Below are 24241 nucleotides of genomic sequence, written 5' to 3' on the forward strand. Positions count from 1 at the left end.
TCTAATCAAGAACATCATCACATTTCAATTGCAATTTTACACATCAAATCTCAATAGTATATTAGTATACCACATAAAATCACCAACAATGTTCTTACATATAAGGTAAAGCCTTCCACAACCATATGAAAAAAATCGTTATCAGCAATTACAAAAAAATAGGTGAAAAATCCAAATTTCACACACATACGCTTTCTATCAGAATTGCTCAAAATGGCCTCAATTTCATCCAAACAACTCATTTATCCAAGGTTTGTTTCACTTCATGAATATCAGAAATTAAAACAAAAATGAATGTACAGTCACACACACATATCATTCAACTTCTTTTTTATGAAGTTTATTGAAATTCAAAGAAACCATATTTTTATTGCAGGTTGCATCACTTTATCTATGTGGAGGTTCACGTCGAAAATAAGTCCCGGAACTTTGATTGTATTACAGTACTACATGATGTAAAAGTAAGACGTCTGAGAAGTTTACTTTAAGGAGGCAGGGTCAAATCAAAGGTGAGTAATTTTGGTAAGAACATTAGGCAACATTAATAGAGTGGTGCAGCCTATAGCTGGCAGCGCGTCAGTATGAATGTGAAACTCTTTAAGGGGCGTAATAGAAAGTCTCAGCTTTACTTCCGGATTTTGGATTGATATGAGACGTCGTTTAATAATATTTATGTTTATAAAGTAAGCATAAGTCTCAAACTAAAGTGGAGTCCTATAGTGCAAATATATTATACATGTACATATAGCTATGGATGGTTCTTCTTTAAACATTAACTGCGGATAATTCACATAAATTCCAGTCGGAGGCCTCCCCATGATTTGCCATGAACAAAATCACTTCGCTACATTCCACGTGATTTTTGCACTGACAATTATAAACACATTTACTAATATTTCTGTTCATGTCTCCATTATACGTTACATCACAAAACTTCAGATCTCCATGGAATCCATTCTTTGAGCTCGATGTAGGTATGGATACCTGTAATTGTATATAAAAAAAAAGTCTAACTATGATATGTATATAAACTATTGTCAATTCTATGTCATCATCTCTTCATTAATATTATATGTTTTGAAAAATCATAAATTCAACATTGCACATTTATCAGGTCTTCTATTAAGACCTTATTTGCTCAGATTGGATTATTTGAGAAACTATTTTTTTTTTGTAATAATAAAATTATCTGAGAAATCTTATGACCATTCGTTTGTTATAATCAAAATTACCTGAGTAATATTTCAGCAATTCCTTTCTTATAATTATCTACTGATTTACTAGTTTTAATATAGAAAATATTGAAATTGAACAGCAAAGGAATGATAATATCTATAACTTTACACAAGATTTGAATTCTATTATGTCGCCTTATTTAAAGACTGGGACAAGTCGTAGATATACATATATGTCACATTACCAGTATTCTGTTGGTTAAAAGAATCATGACAGATATAACAGCGTTGATGATTAACAATGGCTTGATGATAAAACAAACACCTTATATAAGGATTGTATCAAAGCATTAGAAAATTTTAACAAAGAAAAATCAATGAAAAATCATTTAGTCCTTAATACCAAGAAAAACATTTATAAACTGACTGAAGCAAAATGTAACGGGTGTATTTACAATCAGAGGGACATAAATAGCAAAACTAAAACGAAACAAGCCTAGATATTATTTCCGTAAGTTTGCAAAATGGAGGAATCATCTGCAAATGTGTCACTAAATGTTTTTTATGAATATTTCAAATATTTGTCATCTTTACCTTGTGCAAGCACATATTGTAATAAGCACGAGAACATGGATTGTAAAACTGAGGATGTGATGTTTAGATGAGCTTGATGCACATACTACTTTTAATGAAGTTTCAATCGCACTTAAAACATTGAAAAGGTCTAAACATATGGTGGTGATGGTATATCAAATTAATACTTAATTGAATGTGAACAATTTCTTTTACCAGTATTTGTAAATATGTTCAATAAAATTTTAGAAACTGTTTTTATTCCTACCCAGTTTGTTAAAGGTAATTAACATTCCTGGTTTTAAAAAGGGTAATGATACTGACCCCAACAATTACAGGGGAATTAGTATACTAAGTTTAGACAAACTTTCACTTCGGTCATTAACCAAAGATTTTTAACATGGGTAAATTGTAATGATGTGATCTCTGATGCCCAGTTTGGATTTAAAACAGGATTCGGGACTACTGATGCCATTTTTGCTTTCCAGAGTATAATTTCCATCACCTTTTTATGGCAGATATGACCGGTCGACAGGGGATGCTTACTCTTCCTAGGCACCTGATCCCACCTCTGGTGTGTCCAGGGGTCCGTGTTTGCCCAACTATCTATTTTGTATTGCTTGTAGGAGTTATGAGATTGATCACTGTTCGTTATCTTCACCTTTCATCATAACAAAAATTGTATTGTGCTTTCATGGATTTCAAAAAGGCATTTGAGTCAGTAAATAGGATAAGCTATGGTGTGAATTATCAAAGTTAGGTATTCGTAAAAGTTTTAAAACTGATAAAGTCTATGTCCTTTAATGTCAAATCCTTTGTTACTGTGAACGGTTTCCAATCTGATAATTTCACAAATAAAGTCGATTTGATGCAAGGGCAAATTTTATCCCCGATTTTATTCAACATGAATGTAAATGACTTTGAAATGCACCTTTTTGAATACTGGATGTGTACGAAATGATTGTAAAGAATTAAACTTATTTTTACTATTCTATAATGATGATATTGCACTTTTTTCTGAAACTAAAGAGGATCTTCAGTCACTTTTGAATTCCCTATCCGAATATTTTAAGAAAAGGAGCCTGAGTGTTAATACAGCAAGGACGAACATATTGGTGTTTCGCAAGGATGGAAAAATTAATTCTACAGGTATTTGGCATATAGATGGCCAAAACTTAGAAATTGTAGACACTTTTTCATATCTTGGTTTTTGTTCAATTTCAATACTAATTTTAGAAAGGCTGAGAAGTATCTTTCAGATCAGACAAGGAAGGCTTATTTTGAATAGAAAGGTGAAGATAACGAACAGTGATCAATCTCATAACTCCTATAGGCAATACAAAATAAATAGTTGGACAAACACGGACCCCTGGACACACCAGAGGTGGGATCAGGTGCCTAGGAGGAGTAAGCATCCCCTGTAGAAATGTAAAAAAAAATATGTACTTAAATCCCGAAACAATGTTATCACTTTTTGACTGATATATTGGAAGTATCTGTAATAATCCTTCTGAACTATGGACATACATAAAGGTGAAATGTTGAAAAGCTGCATTTTGATTTTGTCAAAAGGGTCTTGGTGTAAAAAAAAACCCACCTACATGTATATGCAGTGTTGCTGTTTATGCTGAATTGGGTCGTCTTCTATTGAACTATGAAGGAATGTATTATGTTGTTAAATATTGGTACAAGCTTTTAAATACTGAAATTTGTATCATGTAAGACAACTGCTTATAAAACTTCTTTTTCATGATGTATGGATAAAACAAAGTTTAAATAAAAATGAATTAAATACAATCAAACAATGAATAATCGACCAATGTCAGCAATATGTTATGGAACACATTTCACTATTTTCAAAACGTGTTTATATAAGCACTTGCTAATTTTAGTCTCCAATATTATCTAAGAAAACCTATTTCTTGCATTTACCAAAACTCTATAGCAGGATTGCAATTTTCATCTCATTGTTTAGCTACAGAAGCTGGGCGATTCAGCAATGTTCATAAATCTGATAGACAATGTTTACTTTGTAAGAAGTTAATAGAAGATAAATGTCATTTCATTTTACAATGTCCTTTGTATTCAAGTTTAGTGAATTTTTTTTTATCAAGCCACACTATTGGAAAAAACCATCTGTGTTTAAATTAGTTAAATTATTTACTGTCAATAACTTGAAACCCATGTGTAATTTTGGAAAATATATACACCTAGCATTCAAAGTCCGAAAACAAAATGTGCAATTGTATTCTTCGTCATATGTATGTACTTTATTTTCTGTTATCATTACCTGCGAAATCTTGTAACCATTTCGTTGGCAAGATATATCTTTCCCAATCACTGTTATTTCGAACGTTGATGCATTGATTCTAAACCATGCGGTATGAACCCTTGTCCAAAATAATGGAGGGAAATTTCCCATAACAGGTAAATCAACACAGGTGCTGTTATCACCGTCCAGTAACTTATGAAACTGTCCTAACAATGTGTTGTTTCTGTCTTTCAAAATCTCGGGTAGCTTCATGTTAATCGTATATTTTAACGTCACAGTTCCAAGGGCAACAAACACGACATACATGTCTGCAAAATTCATCTTTTCCTGCACAACATTGACTTCAAAAGTCAGATTTATGAAACTAGTAATACTGTCTGTAGCAGAATTTACATACTTCAAATGAATTAAGGCGGAGTTCTGAACCGATGAGTTTTCTGTTTTGTGATAAAGTGCATTCAGGTCATAACACGTAATGTTTTCGTCAGCACGGTGAAAAGACACATTCTTAATTATTGCTGCTGGTTCCCCTGTCTCCAAGAGATTTCCTGTCCATAACCTGATATTTATAATCTCTGCCGTGTTCGCTGGTGTTTCGATGACTAACATTAGTGGTATATTGCTGGAGGATACGATAGGTCCATTCACGAGGTCATCAACTATCGACATCTTGACCAGTGAATCCGCCTGTAATAAGAATAGAAATATGGAGTTGAGTAGAAAATACACAGTTGACATAATTATCTAATAAAATTATGTGCTAAAACTAGAAAATGTTTCATAAATTTAATCATATATACATTATTTTATCATTCATATGTCGATTCGACATATTCCTGTGAACTCGAGACGCAACATTTGCTTCTTACTTTGTTAGCTGACCCGTTTATATATTTATATGGAGCAGAATTTATTAAAAAACTTGCGAAGAAAAAATTTCTTGCTGTGGCCTTCAATTCGACATTTAGATATATCGACAACGTTTTGTCTATTAACAATAATAACTTTCATTCATATGTCGATTCTATATATTCCCGTGAGCTGACGAAATAAAAGACATCACAGAGTCGTCCACTTCTGCTTCATACTTAGATATTTTATTGAAAGTAGACATTAATGGCAAACTGACAACTCAACTGTGTGACAAACGGGATGATTTCAGCTTCTCTATCGTCAACTTCCCCTATTTATGTAGACGAAGATAACGAACAGCGATCAATCTCATAACTCCCACAAGCAATACAAAAAAGAGAGTTAGGCAAATACGGACCCCTGGATATACATGTACCAGAGGTGGGATCAGGTTCCTAGGAGGAGTAAGCATCCCCTGTCGACCGGTCACACCCACCGTGAGCCCTATATTTTGATCAGGTAAAAAAAGTTATCAGTAGTCAAACTCAGTGTGCCAAGAACGGCCTAACAATCGGTATGAAACACGTCAGACAGTATTTGACTCAACGATAGGTTGTATTGGCGAACTAGATCGTTATAACGACCATCACATTTGCGAAATGCTGCTTTAAAACGAGATTTTTGGAACTCCTGCACCATCAACTTGTCTTTCAGCAGCCTGCCTCGATTTAAAAACTGACCATACGCAGAACAAGCTCTTGCGTATCGAATCAGATGAGAGATGTAAACACCATATGCAGGTGATAAAGGAATATTGCTACATAAATAATGGAAGTTGTATGTAGCAATATCCCATTTCCCATCAGTGCTGGTGGGACTAGTTATTTGTATTGAATGCTCTATCGTCACGACTACAGTCGAACTCCAACATGTCTGACGTATGATAACTAAAACATCAGGTATTTCTTATTTCAAATCACTAATTTTAAAACGTCCTAAATTCAGAAAGCCTCAGTCTTTCCGTTGGCGACAGGATTTCATATCTATTATTATTAATTTTGTCGAAGATTATGCCAGACGATGGGCTAAAAATGAAAAAGAACTTGATACATCGTCAGAATGGGGTAAAAGTATCAGGGGAATATTGAAATCCCATATTAGACACATCAAAGCAAAACGACCATCGAATTTGCGAAATGCTGCTTTTAAACGAGATTGTTGGAACCCCTGCACCATCAACTTGTCTTTCAAAACAAAACAAAACAAAATCAAAACAAAATAACTGACAATCAACTGTATGACAAACGGCATGATTTCAGCTATCCTTCTGTGTCTAGTAAACCGTAAGTAATAAAAGAACTAGATATGTTACACGTGGAATATGTTTCGGTTCCAACTGACAAAGCTTGTAACAATATTGTTTTTGTTTGTAATGTTCATTATTACAACGATATTTTAAACGAACTTGGCATTAATTTCACTTTTGGTAATCGTACTTATACTCCCTTTGCTCTTTCAAAAGATGAAATTTTTCAAAATTATGCTTCAGGTGTAGACACATTTAATATCCCAGTCAATGGATCAGATGAATATGAGTTACCGTACCTATACTGGAATCCTAAACTTCATAAAAATCCATACAAAGATCAGCTGCTGGATCCATTAAAATAGCTCTTAGGGCTACAAGTTTACTGTAATTTCGGATTTGAAACATTTCGGTTCAGCATCACTGAAGAGACATTATTTGTCGAAATACGCATCTGGTGCATCAAAATTTGTACCGTATAAGTTTTACTTTGATCACTGTTATTTTCACTTCTCATTTAGTGCAGTGAGTAGTTACATGTACGTCTTTTTATCACGTTATATTGATAAATTACATATTGTAACTGCTTAAGGTAGTGATTACAAGGCATCACGTGGTTTATACATGTTGTATCTAAAAAGAGACTATTTTCGTTTTCGATTCCGGAATACATCAAGCGCATAAGCATCAGTAATAACAGACGGTGGAAATAAAGACTTGTCAGATATTAGCAAACGCAGGGTAAAGTGAAAATATGTTTAGAAATACACAAGCAAAATAAAATATAAATGAAAAATCCCTTATGTTTTAATTATCTTTTAAATAATAGTCATAGTTTAAACCCTAAGTCTCCATGAGACATATACTCCCCCCCCCTCCGCTCCTCTTTTAATTTTCAGTCTTACAAAACGTAAACCTAATTCACAAACCAAAAGGCCTATTAAAATCATAATATATAATGCTGTAAAGATGTATATGGTGTTAGTGCTCATAAATCTAACATGCAGGATATGAAACATCCAAGAGAAACCGTTAGGCCAAGGAAACACAGGATATGTAAACACGTCATTTTGAGCAAAAATAATTATAATTTTAAACATATCTTTCCTAAGTATACTCTACATTCACTTTCTTTTGCTACAAATATTCCCATCGTCCACTTTGAGATTGTCAGCTAAGACTGAGGAAATCGATGGACTCTACTAGGTAACGTGAATGTTAAGAGAAATTAAAAAAAGTGCATTTTGAAAAGCAGCATTTGCTGTCAATATCTTTTTCTCAATTAGTTCATTTACATGTATTTCTTTTAATATTAAAAGTAAGAAAGTTTGTTGTTTGATAATCGCTTGGTTTGAAAGGAGAATAATAATAATTTAAAAAATGTTGCAGGTATCGACGTCACAATGCACAGTTTACATGGGATGGGTTATATTTCCCGCGTTTTTAATATACACTTCCAGACCATGAATATACAAGTAATTTCAAACAGAAAGCAATAAAAACATAGCAAAAGTACTATCATTCTATGTGGAATAAATTCAATAATAAACATCAAAACATTTTAATAGTTTTAAGATAAGTTAAAATAAATACATGCAAGATGCATATTTATTGTAATCATTGCCTGTAGCATTGATGTAAGGAAGGGGAATGAGTAACTACATGTATAGCACAATAGTAAACATAAAGACCAATATTGATACTTTCAGGAAAAATTCCTACCAACATATGTTAAAACATATTTAAAAATAAAAACAATTATTTGTCATTTATTTCTCAGGGGGTGAAAATATGTCTGCTCTGGTGAATAAATTGCCTTCTAAAAATTGCGAAATTGCTCCTAAGCAGCCCTACTTCTACTTCATATGAAAATAAATGGACATATTAACACAAATCATATATTAATTAAGGCTTTAACTTCAATTTGATATAAAATTTGTATCACTTATTTTTTTGTATCATTTTTAAACACCATCTGAAACACCTGTACAATTTATTACAGAAAGTCGAAAAGAGGGGTTACTATGACAACCATAACGTCACAATTCCCGTGAAAACCATATATGATACTTTCATAATGAGTTGCAGATACTGTCAACTACAAGATATGTAAAAAAAAAAAAAATAAAAAAAAAGATCAATAAATAAAAATAATAATCATAGATTCATTAATTTTCAATCACCCATGCAATCACTACCTTAATAACATCAGGTTATGTGGTATGTAAATAACACATTGTAATTGTTTTATAACATTAGGTAATGTCATATTTAAATTACATATTGTAACTGTTTAATAACATCGGGTTATGTGATAATAAACATTGATAAATGACGTAATAAAGAAGTGTTGTATTTCAATCATTGAACAGAGATGAGTAATGTAGCATTCCCTTGTAATAAAACAGCAATACTTTTTTCTCCTTTAGAAATTGACAGTTAATTCAGAATGTAGACAGAGAAGCATACTGCATTCTCATTAAAACTCTCAAGAAGATCATTGAAACCTATCGATCATATAAAATAATTCATACATTTACTGTAGAGTTGACTTTGAGGGAAACTGTCGAGTTCCACACTTCAACATCATCCAATAGAATGCTTATGCGGACAGTTTGTTCTGAATCCAAATCAGCTGACTTTGTCATCATAATACCGGCCTCGAATTCTATTTTGTCATAGGCCGTTGTTTTTGAATCTTTGTAGTAACCTAAAACAGGTCAAATCGTTAGGTTATGAAGTCAAGAATCATATATGTAAACTGATGTGCATCACTGAAAAATATAGAAAATAACTTATCCTGTGCGATTGCTGGACCGTATATCTTATTTTACATGTAGCAAAACATAATTAATCATAGACATTTTCAATTATTGAATTCATGTTTGAGACGAAGGTGATGCATTTCACTCAAATCACTAATAGTGGTATAAAAAGTACAATATAATTTTATAAAGATACATTCTAATATATGCCAGAGGTGCATGTTATTCAGCGCAGTATATTTACACAATTCATAAAAGTATGTATTGTGAAGTCAAAATTCACATTTACATTTCAGATCGTGAATATTCTTAACATTTAACTTTTTAACTTCAAACAATGCTGTAGCTAATCTTTGGTAAAATTTTATTCAGCTTGCAAAATGTTATGTAAATTAGACAAAAATGTAGAAATTATTTTTTTTCAAATATGCATGAACCAGTCGTGAAAATGTAATGCCATGATCCATAGTTGTATGTTGTGCGAGGGAATATGTTAATATTTTTAAATATCCCATATCTTACCTCTGTTCACCCAGTGTGAGGGGAATTCTATCAACAACGAGGTGTTAGCACCACAACTTGAAACTTTAAGCAATCGGATATCTCCGTAGCCCTAAAATTAGTTACGTTTGAAGCACAATATACATGTAAATAAAGCTAATCATATTTCATGATTTAAACCAAAGAAAGAGATAATACGCACAGTAATACAAATTCTGTATTGTTTGTAGGATAAAAGCAGCTGTACCGTTAGTATTGAATCCATTGACATACAATTGTTGTCCTGTCTTTTGACCCCCGATCCCGAGACTGAAGCGTTTCCGGTGACATCTACGTTTTATTCCATACTTGACAATTTTTATAGCATTTCAATACAATGACTGTTGGTACTTAAAATCTAGAACGATTCAATGGATCTTGTTGTGTATCTGCCCTTGACTTACGTGATGCGGACACTTTCAAAAGAAAAGGTGAAGATATCTTCACCTTTCATGCTATATTACAAAAAGCATGTACATCGCAGTGGTTTGCACAAAAAATGCTTTGTGACAAACTTTCCTCGTCCATCTCATGCGTAAATACTGAATCAAACTTTGAAAGTATGTGCATTTTATCTTTGAAATTTCCGAATCCCTAATCTTTGCCAAACTGTGGCCTCTACATGTAATTCTGAAAAAGAATCTGTTCGTCACTAAGGAATCTATGTCTGTATACATATACATGAAAAAAAAATGGTGACTGAGGGTTGCCAATGAAAAGCAATAGTAGCCACGAAACCGTAGATAAGCTAGACCAATGTTTGCTCAGCTACAATCATTCCCCTGATAATATTGATACCAGTACTTCTCTTTCCGATAACTATTGGTTATACACCGCTAAATGTTAACAGAGTGAGATAACAGATGATGTATAGTATGACTTGGAACCGAGGTTATCACATTGCCTGCATTGAACTCAAATAAATCATGGTGATGTAGTAATTACCTATTAGATAAAGGCTAATCTTTAGTTTATACTTACTGTCCTATATGACAATCCAACGCTGGGCACTCGCAAGTATGCAATCCAAAGAGAGTCGGTGTGTCTTTGCAGAAGAACTTTAATCGAAGGATTATAATCTGGAACCCACGCCCTAAACGTAATTTTATTAAGTAGGTTGATTCCAGAAGGGAGTTCAGATGTCTTTGGTGCCACCATGGAAAAGGAAGCCGTCTTATTCATTTTCTGGAGAGAAAAAACCCTGCATATTTTGACAATTCCAAGCACAAACATTTCATTGTTAATGACGATAAGATACGCGCAAGAGATTACATATGAAGGAGAAAGTACGTATCATAAATATATTATTAGCTATACAAATAATACATGTCAACGATATAAAAGGACTTCCATTACAAAAAGATACTACATTTAATGACAATAACGATATTAAAATTGCTCAACATGCAGATGATTGTACTAACATGTTAAAGGACACAGACTCTTTGAAAAAAATACTGCAGACAATTGCCGACTTTAGTAATGTCGCAGGACCTAAACTAAACTTTAAAAAAAAACCACAGAGTGCTTATTAACAATCTCATACATATATTTGTATTTAAATGACTCGTATATTCATGGTGTAAAAATTACAAGAAACTGCATAAAATCACTTGGTATTTACCTGAGACATGATGAAATTGAATGTTATGAAAAGAATTGGACAAGCAAACTAGTGAAGTTAGAAAAATACTAAGTGTTTGGAAAAGGTGGAATCTTACAATATTTGGAAAATGCACAATAATTAATACACTGGCAATCTCTGAAATACTATATAATGCTTTTATTTAAAAAAATCTTAAAGATGAATTTTTCAAAAATGTTTCAAAGTTAATATTTAACTTTATTTGGTAAAAACGAGACAGAATTAAAATAAATACACTTATAAACAAAATTGAGCAAGGTGGTATTGGTATAATTGATATCGAGAGTAAATTTTATGCTGCCAAATCATCATGGATAAGTAGAATATTAGATGTAGAAAGTGTGACACATAGAACGCTCAATAATATTTTGCAGCAATATAATATCTCTATTTTTGATGTTTTAAAAACGTCTGAAAATAACTTTTTAGATTCAATTTTTTTTCAAAATGTTAAAACTCCCCCCTTTCTACGGAAATATATTTTCAGCTTTTAATAAATCCAAAAAGCCACTGGACATAAAAACTCTAAAGAGAGACGAGCTCCTTAGTCAGTTTCTCTGGAGCAACAGACTCTTTCAATATGAATAAAAAACATTGTGTTTGAAAATTGGATACAGAGTGGAATTTTATATATCAAATATATTTTTGATGAACATGGCGAAATGCATGCTATAATGTACTTTGCAGATAAATTGAGAAAGAGAAATAACATTTTTTGTGAATATATTTTGCTTAAAAAGGCAATTAAAATCTATAAAGAAAATTTTGACTGTAATTATTCAAAATACATTAATATAAAACCTGATGTACATTTTGTTGTTTAGGAATGATGTTGTAAAATCAGCTAAAATGTTAAAAGTAAATTTTTACTACTCGGTGTTTATAAATATGAAGTTTCAAAAACCATTGTATGAAAATAGATGGAAAAAATGTTTTCATATCAGTTATTCTAGTTGGAAAAATGTCTATATCGCAAAAATTAAAAAAAAAAAAAGTATGAAAAAACAATATCAGAATTTAACTATAAACTACTAAATGGTACTTTGAACAATAATGTATATGTAAGCAAATGGAACAAAGACGTGTTTCCATTGTGTGAAAAATGCAATGTAGATGAAGACATAAAACATCTTTTGTTTGAATGCAAAATTGTTAAACATATTTGGGAGAAAATTAGATCCTTTTTGAAGTTTGAAATTACATGGAAAACTATTGTACACGGATACTATAATGAAATCAGCGGAAAAAAAAATCCCTTTTGAATAACCCTGCATCCTTTATAAGTTTTGCTATATATAAATATAAAATGAAATGTAGACTACAGAAGGAGAAAATGTTGGAGCAAGATCTACATAAACTTAAATATGCAATTCTTATTCAGAATATGGTAGTTGCCAATATTGGCAAGAACAGACACGATTTTTAAAAGAATGCAGGAAACTGTTTGTAATTTTGAAATGAATATATTCTGATAGATAGGCATTGTGAAATGAATCTTTGATATGCATCATGAAATGAAATTTCATAATTTCTATGATTGTTGTAATGTATAATTTATGCATTACGAAATGAATTTTTGTGATTTTGTTTTTCTGATGATTTTATTTTGATGTATATATGAAATACACTATGATTAATATGATGTATGTACATTACAATTTTCTTATGCATGATATGTATTTTGAAATGCATCACTATTATTATTATGTATGCATTAAATGATATGAAAAAAAAATGAATTTTTCTGATCTTTCTGATGTATGATAAGCATTATGATTGTTATGATGTGTGTTTGCATTATGAAATGAATATTTTAGATAAAAGATAAATGACCCCCCCAGCGCAAACATCCGTGCATAAAAAAGGACCCTATTGGAAATAAGCTTTCCAGCTTTCATGGGTTATCCTTGGTATTTATGTATGTATGTTTGTATGTATGTATATACCGAATAAATATTTATTATTTTTTATTTTAAAGATAAAAAAAAACATCCTTGGTTGAACCTGGATAACTAGTATTCTTAGGGGATTCAGATTTTGGCCCGATGCGATTATGTCCTGCCATGAATACCAATCCCGATGTGATTACATGTCTTACTAAAAAATCAAACTCGATGTGTTTATATCTTGTTACAAATACCAAATCCGACTACTTACCAAAAGCAGTGTTTTTATGGTAAAACTGAACGGATGGACTGGACATTCAATCAGATTTATTCCATTCCACTGGTAAGAAACTTTTGCATCTATGCTTATGTTTTGTCCATCTTGTAAACCTTTTGCGTTATGCAGATACACATAAAAATCAGAAAGTAGCCGATTTTCAGTACTGTTGGAATATGACGTGGTAATGTTATAAAATTTGTAACAGACTCTGTGAAACCTTTGGAAACTTGTCTAAAAGGAAGAAGAAATACAAAAATCATCATATATATACGACTACATTGTCGAAAATGCAAAATATATCATATAACAGGTTGTTTTGGTGGGTATATATTTTTGGTTTACTTTGGTGATTTCAAAAGATTTATCAAAATCGAAAGCGTAAATACATCATATCAGTACACATATACACTTTACGAATAAGTTAAAACGAGTTCACCAAAATATTATCGACCAAAATTAATGATACACCTTGTACACCCAAATCCACTTATATATATTGAGAGAGAGAGAGAGAGAGAGAGAGAGAGAGAGAGAGAGAGAGAGAGAGATTGCAGAAAATGTCCATGGTATAGGTAATAAGTTGAAAAAATATATCCAACGATGGCTAAGTACACATGATCCACATTTAATTAATTACACTTAGCGCTTTCGCCGTGTAGTTGTAAAATTGGGAAGCAATGTTTCACAGAATAGTACATATTCATATTACGGGGATTGTGAGTTACGAAAAGAGGTATTTTTTTAATTTCATCCTGGGTTCTTAATCTTCTGGAATTCCGGAGTTCTGCGATAGGTGCAGATATATTTTATGATAAAAGAAGATCGGAAAGTTATAACAGAGTTGTACAACAAAAAGCGGATTCCTACCAGTACCTTCTATTCAATTCTTGCCATCCCTCACATGTAAAACGCAATATACCTTTTAACATGGTGAGACGTGTCTGTACAATCGTCATTGATGAAACCAGAAGGAATAATTGTCTACAGGAATGAAAAACATTTTTATGAAGACAGAAATATTCGATAAATTTAATAGATGCCGCTGTTGAAAAGGCCAAATCCATACCTATCGAATCCGAAAATCTATAGGACCTCTTTGAACTAAAAAACATTGTCTACAGTCGATGTCAACCTCCAAACCTAAACAAAATTACTAACGAAAGTCAAATTTTCATCTGATAAAGAAAAACCTACAGTTTCCAAATATATTGTGGCACCTTTCCATATTTAAAAACAGGAGATTCATTTACTTTTACAAGTGGCAAAACGTTTACTATACATACTAAAACGTCGTAAAAATCCAGAAATTTAATATATTGCATGATTTAGACTTCCTGCGGAGAAAACTATATAGGACAGAACCGAAACAAACTAGCCGACAGTGTGATAGTCCACAAACAACAAATACGGGACCCGTCCATCAGGAATACACCCTGCAGTGAACATTTTGATTTATGTGCCAATAAAAACTTTTTAATATTTCCGTTTTATAAAGATTTAGAAAATAATGAACACTTACGGAAAGCAAAAGTTGACCATTTTGTAAAATTATTCAAACCTGAATTGAATGTAAATTAATTATTATAACTTGGATGTTACATTTCAAGTCATTGCTTTATTTTTGGCGCCTTATTGACTTTAAATTGTGCCAATTTAGTATGCTGCCTTTGTGACGTCACAATAACGACGTCTTAACTACAATGTCATAACAGGTACATTGTACTCTTTTTGTAAAAATTCTTACACTCCAATATCCGAACTACACGCGAAAGCGCTAAGTGAAAGGCGAAGATAACGAACAGTGATCAATCTCATAACTCCTATAAGCAATACAAAATAGATAGTAGAGCAAATACGGATGTGTGGACACACCAGAGGTGGGATCAGGTGCCTTGGAAGAGTTAGCATACCCTGTCGACCGGTCACACCCGCTGTGAGCCCTATATCCTGATCAGGTAAACGGAGTTATCCGTAGTCAAAATCAGTGTGCCAAAAACGGCCTAACAATCGGTATGAAACACGTCATACAGCATTTAACCCAATGTAAAGTTGTATTGACGAACTAGATCGTTATAACGACCATCGAATTTGCGAAATGCTGACTTCAATCGAGACTGTTGAAACCCCTGTATCATCTTGTTTGTCAGTAGCTTACCTCGATTTAAAAACTGACCATACGCAGAACAAGCTCTTGCGTATCGAATCAGTTGAGATATATAAACACAATATGCAGATGGTAATGGAATCTTGCTACATAAATAGGTCACCTAACAAAGGAGCACAATTTGTGTCGATGGGAATTCCAACAGACTGATTGAAGACCTGATCACGAAATACCACGAAGATATTGTCAATGAAGAACTCTAGCATATTTTGTATTTAAACTTCAGAGTACTTGTGCGTGGAATCAGAGTGGTGTTTAATAAAGTAATAATTTGGATGACTGATCACTAGATGCAAGGTGAAGATAACGAACAGTGATCAATATCATAACTCCTACAAGCAATACAAAATAGATAGTTGGGCAAACACGGACACTGGAAACACCAGAGGTGGGATCAGGTGCCTAAAAGGAGTAAGCATCCCCTGTTGATCGGTCACACTCGCCGTGAGCCCCATATCCTGATCAGGTAAACGGAGTCATCCGCAGTCAAATCAGTGTGCCAAGAACGGCTTAACAATCGGTATGAAACACGTCAGACAGCATTTGACCCAATGCGAGGTTATGACACGGATATGATATGAATATTTCCGTAAAAACATCACTCGCGAAAAACATTTCTCGCTTTTATTTTTATATTGCTAAAATACATGCACAAAGACTTTATTAAAAGAGTACTCCGCGAATTTATTTTTTCACGATTTGATAAGTACTCGCGTAAAATAAGGAATCTACAGTATGAAAGGTGAAGACAACGAACAGTGATCAATCTCATAACTCATATAAGTAATACAAAATAGAGAGTTGGGCTAACATGGATCCCTGGACACACCAAAGGCGAGATCAGGTGTATACTTATAACATTACTCCTACTGATAATTAATGTAAACGATAGTAAGATGAAACAGGAATTCCTTTTACATTCAAAATAACTTATTAACAAATCCCAAAGAAAACATTTTCATCCCGCTGATACACAGTTTTTAAAACTGATTCTATGTAATTATCAAAATTCAGTGGCCACGGTATGTCACAGATTTTTATGAAACTTTTTGTGTAACAATATTATGATAGATATTAAACAAAAAGGACATGCAAAGGTTTGACTTAGCAACGGTTGCCATGGAAACCGATCCTCTAACAACAGCTGGACAAGATGTGTACATGTATGTTATATTTTTAATAATAAAAAATTAAACGCTATTGTTTATAAAAACAACAATTGTAAAAATTATTTTGAGCGAGGTTTTAGCTTTTAGAATTTTTTTTTGGTATTTATTTAATCCTTGAAAACAATAGAAATACTTATTTTTATGATGTATAAGGGTTTGATATATGTGATTTTTAGAGAGGGATAAAATATATTTGCCCAGTCATTTGGTGTAAACTCACATGCTAGTAAAATATATTGAATCTTACTTTAAAAAAGTACAGAAACACATTTGTGGAGAAACCAAAGATAAACACATAAACCAGTAGTTTCCTCTGGTGCACAAACCAAAATACACCAGAAAGAGTTATTGCCCTTTGTAACACTCTCTTGTATTGGAGATATGAACAGCCTTCATTTGTTTTCAGTATGGCAGGAGGTGGAAATTGAGTTTTTTTTCAATTTGTTCTTCAGAAGTTTATCAATATCAGATGCTCTTTGTTCACTTAATTCACTACCACGATCTTTATCTTCAATTGTGCTAAAGGATTCCGGTTTATTTCGTGGAATACAAATCCGTTTGATCTTTGCCATAGTCACCGGACTCTAGCATCCAATCGTCTACGTATTCGTAGAAAAAGTAAATGTTGTGGAATTTAACGCTTTATTGCATCACATTCGACTAAAAATATGACCAGGGAAACTGAAGGCTGACAGACATATTCAGAGAAAATATGAAAAAGCCCTGCCTGTTGCCGTGTTGGAACTTGTATTGACGTAAGTATTCTATTTGATTTAGAATCCAAATTCTAAAGTAAAGGCTGAATAAAATGTATCAGAAAATTTGGCTTTTAGTAAACATATGAGAACCCCAATTTATTTTATACTGCCAACCAGGCTAGTCAGCTATAGTGGTATACATGTAGACTGAACATTGTAAGTAGTCCTGTCATTTACTGCATGGGTGTACAATATAGAATACTAGTTAAGTATGTCCCCTACCTAACATTCACTCAGGGAGTTTCCTATCACATTTACACAGAGTTCAGGATCTGTAAAAATTGGGGAATACTTATAAAATCATGTTTCTTGTGGACATTTTCAAAAGGACTAGGTTTAATTTATGTAATCCTAAGTGATGACCTCTCTCTCTCTCTCTCTCTCTCTCTCTCTCTCTCTGACTGTCAAGTTTACAATAAAAACAAACATGTGAATGTCCTGTGTGCATTCTAGATAAAGATTGTTAAACTCATATATATTGGTGAGCCAGGCTACCTTCAAGTTTTTTTTACCTGTGGTAACCCCCACTAATATGTGATGGTTCTAATCTACAGAAAAAATCACACAAATACTATTATGATTTAAAGTTTTCTCATCTCTGTAATTATGAACTTTAGGACACTTGATTTGGAAAAATTAAATGATGAAAAATTGATAATTTTGAATTGGATCCTGTAACTGGGCCCTCAAATTTTAGTACATGTAGGTCCTGTCAACTGAAGTAAATCAAAAAAATATTAAATGTAAATTGTAAATATTAAAATACTTTTGAATTCTTACTTTTTCATCCAATAATCACATATTTTGGCCAAAGTACATGACCACTATTTTATGTAATTAATGTGTGCTTTTCTGTGTTTCAATTGTATGAGCATCATACTGTGTAAATCACCTAAAGATGGAGTTGACCAAGTTGCTGACTTTGAGGAGGTATATTCAGCATTAATACATACACATTGAATACATAATTTGAAATTCAAATTTGAATCCCAGTATTATAAATCCTAAAACAAATTAATAGATGTGGGGAATGTGGTACATTGGGTTTAGTTTCTTGGTTATAGAGCCTGCATGGAAACTGAATTCTCTAGAATAACCACATGAGACCATCCATTTTTTATGCGACATGATGACTTGAAACGTTTTCATCACAAATTCCTAATTTTTTTTTTTATTACTTCACTTAATTAGCATTCTCAAAAAGACTAGGTGTTTTGTTGCCAATGACGCACATATATATGCACACATGTGCATGAGCTCAGTATCATTTGTAAAAATGATTAATTCTAATTAGGTCAATGTTGAGAATCACTCAAGTGACCTACATGTTGCTATTTGTGTGCGTCAGTCATCATAAGACGTTAATAGTATTTTTCTTGATAACCACCCTTCCAATTCTTTTCAAATTTCTTTTAAACATCTTTGGGACAAGAGGAATTAACATAGATTGTAAATCTAAGGACTCTGGATTGACGGTACTATTAAAAATGCTCTATACCAAAATTGAGAATTTTGTTTTAGACCAGGGTTTGATTTCTTCAATTTTATGGAGAAAACGTTTTAAGATATACACTTCGTCAAATTGTAGAGTTGGGGAGGGGGTTATAAGTGTATTTGACATTTATTTGTGTCCAAATTATGCAATTAATACTGAGGATTTCAGTAGTAGTCTGTTTTTAAAACAACAGACACCTAGAATTAAGAGCACAATGAAAGCATACATGTGATAAGGAGGTGGGGGGGGTGGGGGGGGGGGGGGTGACTTCATAATATTGCCTGAAAATTCTTGACAAGTAAATTTGTTTTTAAATCCAAAGCTGAAGAAGGAAGGTGGCAAGGGTTGATCATTCAGTTCTATTCATCTGTTAACTTTTAACATTCATGACAATGCTTTTAAAAAAAAAAAAAATAGATGGCATGACAATGCTTTTTAAAAAAAAAATAGATGGGGGGAACAGCCTATCTATAGAACATAGAACTATATGTAACCAACTTTGTAATAATAAAAGGGGGCAGATCCATTGTTCAAATGTTGTTATGTGCCTGCTGATTATTTTTGTGCTCATTTGAGTAATTTAAGTGCAAGAAGAGCTGTAAGTTGATGTACACAAAATTTAACTTTCAAAACATTGAATCACATGCAAAACAAATATTTTAACACAAATTTTACACTAGAGATGACAATTCGAGATAATTAACATGCTTTGTTTATTGGCATCTGGTGTACATTTAGCAACAAGTAGTGTTGTTCATTGCGAAACGATAAATTGATAATGTAGATGTATGCGTTGGTTGTACATGTGTTTTAGGCATATCTTATCGCATGTTTTGTTGTGTTTGGTTGTCGAAAATATTGATAGAAATTAATAATGAAGAATTGCTGATATACTAAGGACATCATGAATCTGATCAAAAGAAATTGAGGACTGGTTAATATTTACTTACTTTGTTACATCATGACCATACATTGCTTGCAACAAAAACATACAAGGGCCACATACATGTAATTGCAAATTTTCTATTTATTCCTTACTTAATACCATCGAATGAGGACAGCAATGTGCTGCGCGCTCCCTGTAATCAGGGGGAAATAACTCGTATAGCATTGTGAAAAATGTAGCTCATTGATTATTCATATACGTTTGAAATATTTTATGGTTAATCCTTATACAAGATTTTTTACAATAACTATTGAAAAAGACTCGAACACAATTTATGTTCATGTTATGCATAAATCTTATTAAATCATTGATGCCGCAAAATCGTATGACGTCACAGGAGGGTGGAACTACCTTAAATAAAGTTGAATGCTTATGAAGGAAAAACAGAAAGGGGTACCAAAATTGTGAATTTCGAAAACACAGGGTTGTAAATGTGGGTCCAAAAGAGTCATATAGTGTATAACATGGATTTCGTAGCCCTTAGAGCTATAGTGATACTTTGAATTTTTTTAAATTTGATTAATACTCAGGTAACCAATAAGGTTTGTGGACATCTTGTTAATTTATGAGTATTAACACTATTAATGGTTCTTCAATACAGCATAAACACATGTATACAAACTGTATCAAAACATAACATCCTTTAGGCCAATTCAACTTAATTAGTAAGATTATCATCCAGGGTCACCAAAAAGTATGGGGCAGACTGTGGGAAGATTTTATTTTTTAATTTTTATTTTCTGAGAAATATATTAATGACAAACGAGTTTTTGTCAACAGAAGTGCATAATTTAATGCCAGATATATAAATCTATGCTTATTTCACAGATGATTTTAGAGGGGCGGGCGGGTGGGCATGATAATATATCAATTAAGTAATTAATTAAGTGGTAAAATTACTATTCTAGCATCATGAATGATCTTGTACATGTAAATTTAGTTTAATTAAATTGAATTAGGTGTGTACTGTATGAAAATGTGAAAAATAAGATGTACTTTTCAATATTTGTTCAACACATTTTTTAGAACTTGAAGAGCAGAAGATGCATTCCATGACTCTTATATGATATAGAAGACAAAGAAGAGCTCTTGAGAATGGGAAAAAAACCCTGCGAGTTTTACAGTCAATGAACACACCTCACGACACAAGTCCATCCTGATTCAGTAAACTATTCTTAGTTAAGATCAAGTTTTGGTGTCAGAAGACTAATGTAACTAAAACATTGCAAAATTAACCTGCAAGTGTCTTATGTGAGCCTACTGAATAAGGATTCATTACTGGACAGTTGAAGGAAAATCACTATTGTAATGATTTTTAAAATAAGATGATTGTGTTGTTTGGATAACATTGTGATCCATGTTTGTTGAATAAACAACTTTGCAAAAATGAGTTGTTCTGTGTTAATATTATAAATTTACTAATTACTGGTGAACAAACTTCAATAAATTTTAAAGTTTCATGCAGTTTCTGCAGTAGAAAATGACACCTATTGATTTTCTGGTCCAAAGGTCACCGGGTGCAATACAATACCCTGTACAATTGATGTCTGACCAGTTTCTTCAGAACCCTTTGATTGATAGTGATATTTCATACAGGGGTTGATCACTGGTAGTATATGACCCCCATTGATTTTCAGGTCAAAAGATTAAAAATGGCAGGGGCCTCCGTGGCCGAGTGGTTGGACTCCTTGGAGCATAGCGTTCAAAATGACACGGCCTCAGTCGGCGCGGGTTCGAATCCCACTCAAGCTGGTATTAAGTGAGAAAGTTTCCCAATTTACTTTCAGAAGGTCGGTGGTCTCTTCCCAGGTACATTGTATCTGGGTTCTCACTTTCACCAAAAAACACTGGGCACCACCAGAAAACTGAAAAATTGTTGAGTGTGGTGGAAAATATCGATAAATCAATCATTAAAAATGGCTAGGTGCAATGTAGCTAGTACTCTATGCAATGGTGTCCCCCCAATATCTTGGGCCTGTTGTTCAATTATGATATTTCATATGTTGGTTGGTTATGAATAGTAGATGACCCTAATGATTTCCAGGTCAAAGGTCAGCAAATACAAGGCAGTACAATGAACAATTTATTGGTATCTATACCCAATATCTTGAGAAGACTTTTTATAGTTATTGATAATAGTTTAGATGGCAATACAGTACATATAATATAACTCGTTTATGGAAATGATTGCAAAATCTACTTGGTGTTTGGGGAGGGGGGTACTACTGGATTGCAGTTGATGTTTACATGTTTTTTTAATCACTTTAACTAATTTTTATTAATATGTTAAACTTCTCCATGTTTATTTTTGAAATATCAATTGCTCATATTGTTCAATTTAACTGAAAATGGTGTGGGTTGCATTATTTGTCATCAGTATGAATTTTTGGCAAAATGCCCAAATCTACAGTTTTCTACTTCAATAGATCAATTGTACTACATTTCACCATTAATCTTTTTATATATATTAGGAGTCTTTGATATGGACATCCTTTGATGACAGTTGATTATGCTGTATGTATTTTCCAATTTATCTAAATTCATCAACGAAATCCAACAAAAAATCCCGTTTTGGCAAAATGCCCAAATCTACAGTTTTCATGCTACTACAGATCAATTGCACTACGTTTCACCATTAATCTTTTTTTTATATATTAAGAGTCTTTGATATGGAAATCCTTTGATGACAGTTGGTTATGCTGTATGTATTTTCCAAATTATCTAAATTCATCAACGAAATCCAACAAAAAATCACTTTTTGGCAAAGTGACAAATTATAATACATTGGTACTGCGGTCAGTAACACACTCTTTACCATAGGTGGATATAGATATCATAAATAAGGTTGGAATTTTATGGGGAATCGAAATTTATGGAGAAAATTAGTTGTCTTTTTTAATTTTTTATATACCACAAGGACAAAACATGGGCAAAACGGGCTGAATTTTGCAGTTCAATTAGCCCTCATAGACTGCTGTCGGTTTCCATGGCAACGGATGGTAGAAATTTGGTGGTGGGGTTGAAATTATGTAAGATGGTGCAAGTAAAGTTAATACTGTGAAAATCAAAGAAATCTGTGACATTGAGTAGCCAGACCCTATCTGATTTCTTTGATTTTTACATAGAATTGATCTTAAATCTTTAGATGTACAATGTATACTTTAAAATGGTCACGTAATAAGCACGTGAATTTCTCCCACGCGTATAGTTATAAATATTTGGTATATATATCATATCAATTTATCGCGTATTTTTTTCCCACGCGTAATATTAGACGCGTAAATAAGTGCTTTTAAAGTTTCAAATAACGGCCCGCCTCTTGGCGGCCCTTGATAAAGACCATGTGACCAAAGTGTGACGCCATGTTACGTGACATTGCCATGATATATGAGTGGTGTTAAGAAATGCATTTCATTTTTGAAAATACATATATACAGTTATGAACTACCATGCTCCACGCTGGCATACTTCATGAAGCCCGACCTTCACGTACTTTCAAAATCTTATATCTACATTATACTTTTAATTCTGTGGAAATTCCTAGTCATTGAAATAGACGTACTATATTTATTATAGACATAGAGGATATGAATGACCGGTCTATAATAATTGTTTATCATAGACATAAAGGATATGAATGACCGGTCTATAATAACTGTTTTGAGCAAAAGAAAATTACAGACAAACGAGGATGAGTGTATATTACATCTCAATCACCTAAATATTATGAAAAGATAGATGTTGAAATCCCCCTAGTCTGATGATGAAAGGTGAAGATAACGAACAGTGATCAATCTCATAACTCCTTTAAGCAATGTTAACCAGAGAGTGGGCAAACACGGACCCCTGGATATACCAGAGGTTGTATCAGGTGCCCAGGATGAGCAAGCATTTCCTGTCGACCGTTCATATCCGCCGTGAGCCCTATATTTTGATTTAGTACTCACATTGTAATATCTACTCCACACGGATGTGGAATCGGTGAAATCCATGTTGCCTGTATGATTTGCCTTTATAGTATCGAAGTCAACATTCTCCCCATCGTGGATGAGGGTGATTCTCAACTCTTCAATAGATCCCACGGGAATGACAACAGATACCCTGACTGTGGCCGTGGAGCCGATGTAGAGATAGGAATCATCTAGTGGGGTCACGTGTTGAACGTTGACAGCTATACTTGTACAATTCACTGAAAGACGTGTGCATTCGAAATACGTAAACAACCGGAATAGTACATGATTTGTTGTTTTAATTTGAAATATGGAATTCTAATTAGTTTATCTGAATGATATATACGCTATACAATCATTATCATTATACTTTAGAATCATTTAAATTCGGGGGGGGGGGGGCAATTTTCGTGGATTGCTGAATTTTTACGGGATCATGGGGAGGTAATTTCGAGGATTTATATA

General features: G+C 32.9%; 1 protein-coding gene across 2 annotated transcripts; it reads right to left on the reverse strand.

The window, feature by feature from the left end:
* Nucleotides 1-24080, reverse strand: LOC125653187 (uncharacterized). 2 transcript variants are annotated; one of them, XM_056150452.1, is made up of 7 exons: nucleotides 23774-24073; nucleotides 13286-13525; nucleotides 10465-10668; nucleotides 9466-9556; nucleotides 8713-8888; nucleotides 4039-4707; nucleotides 1-984 (listed from the first exon to the last, which is right to left on the reverse strand). In XM_056150452.1, the coding sequence occupies exons 1-7, from the start codon at nucleotides 23816-23818 to the stop codon at nucleotides 766-768; spliced, it is 1644 nt and encodes a 547-aa protein (XP_056006427.1). In that variant the 5' UTR covers nucleotides 23819-24073; the 3' UTR covers nucleotides 1-765. The 2 variants fall into 2 exon arrangements, with proteins under 2 accessions (XP_056006427.1, XP_056006428.1); XM_056150453.1 differs by having other exon boundaries at nucleotides 826-984; nucleotides 4418-4707; nucleotides 23774-24080.
* Nucleotides 24081-24241: the final 161 nt, after the last annotated feature.

The sequence above is a fragment of the Ostrea edulis genome, chromosome 9 (assembly GCF_947568905.1).
Source record: "Ostrea edulis chromosome 9, xbOstEdul1.1, whole genome shotgun sequence".
NCBI lineage: Eukaryota > Metazoa > Mollusca > Bivalvia > Ostreida > Ostreidae > Ostrea > Ostrea edulis.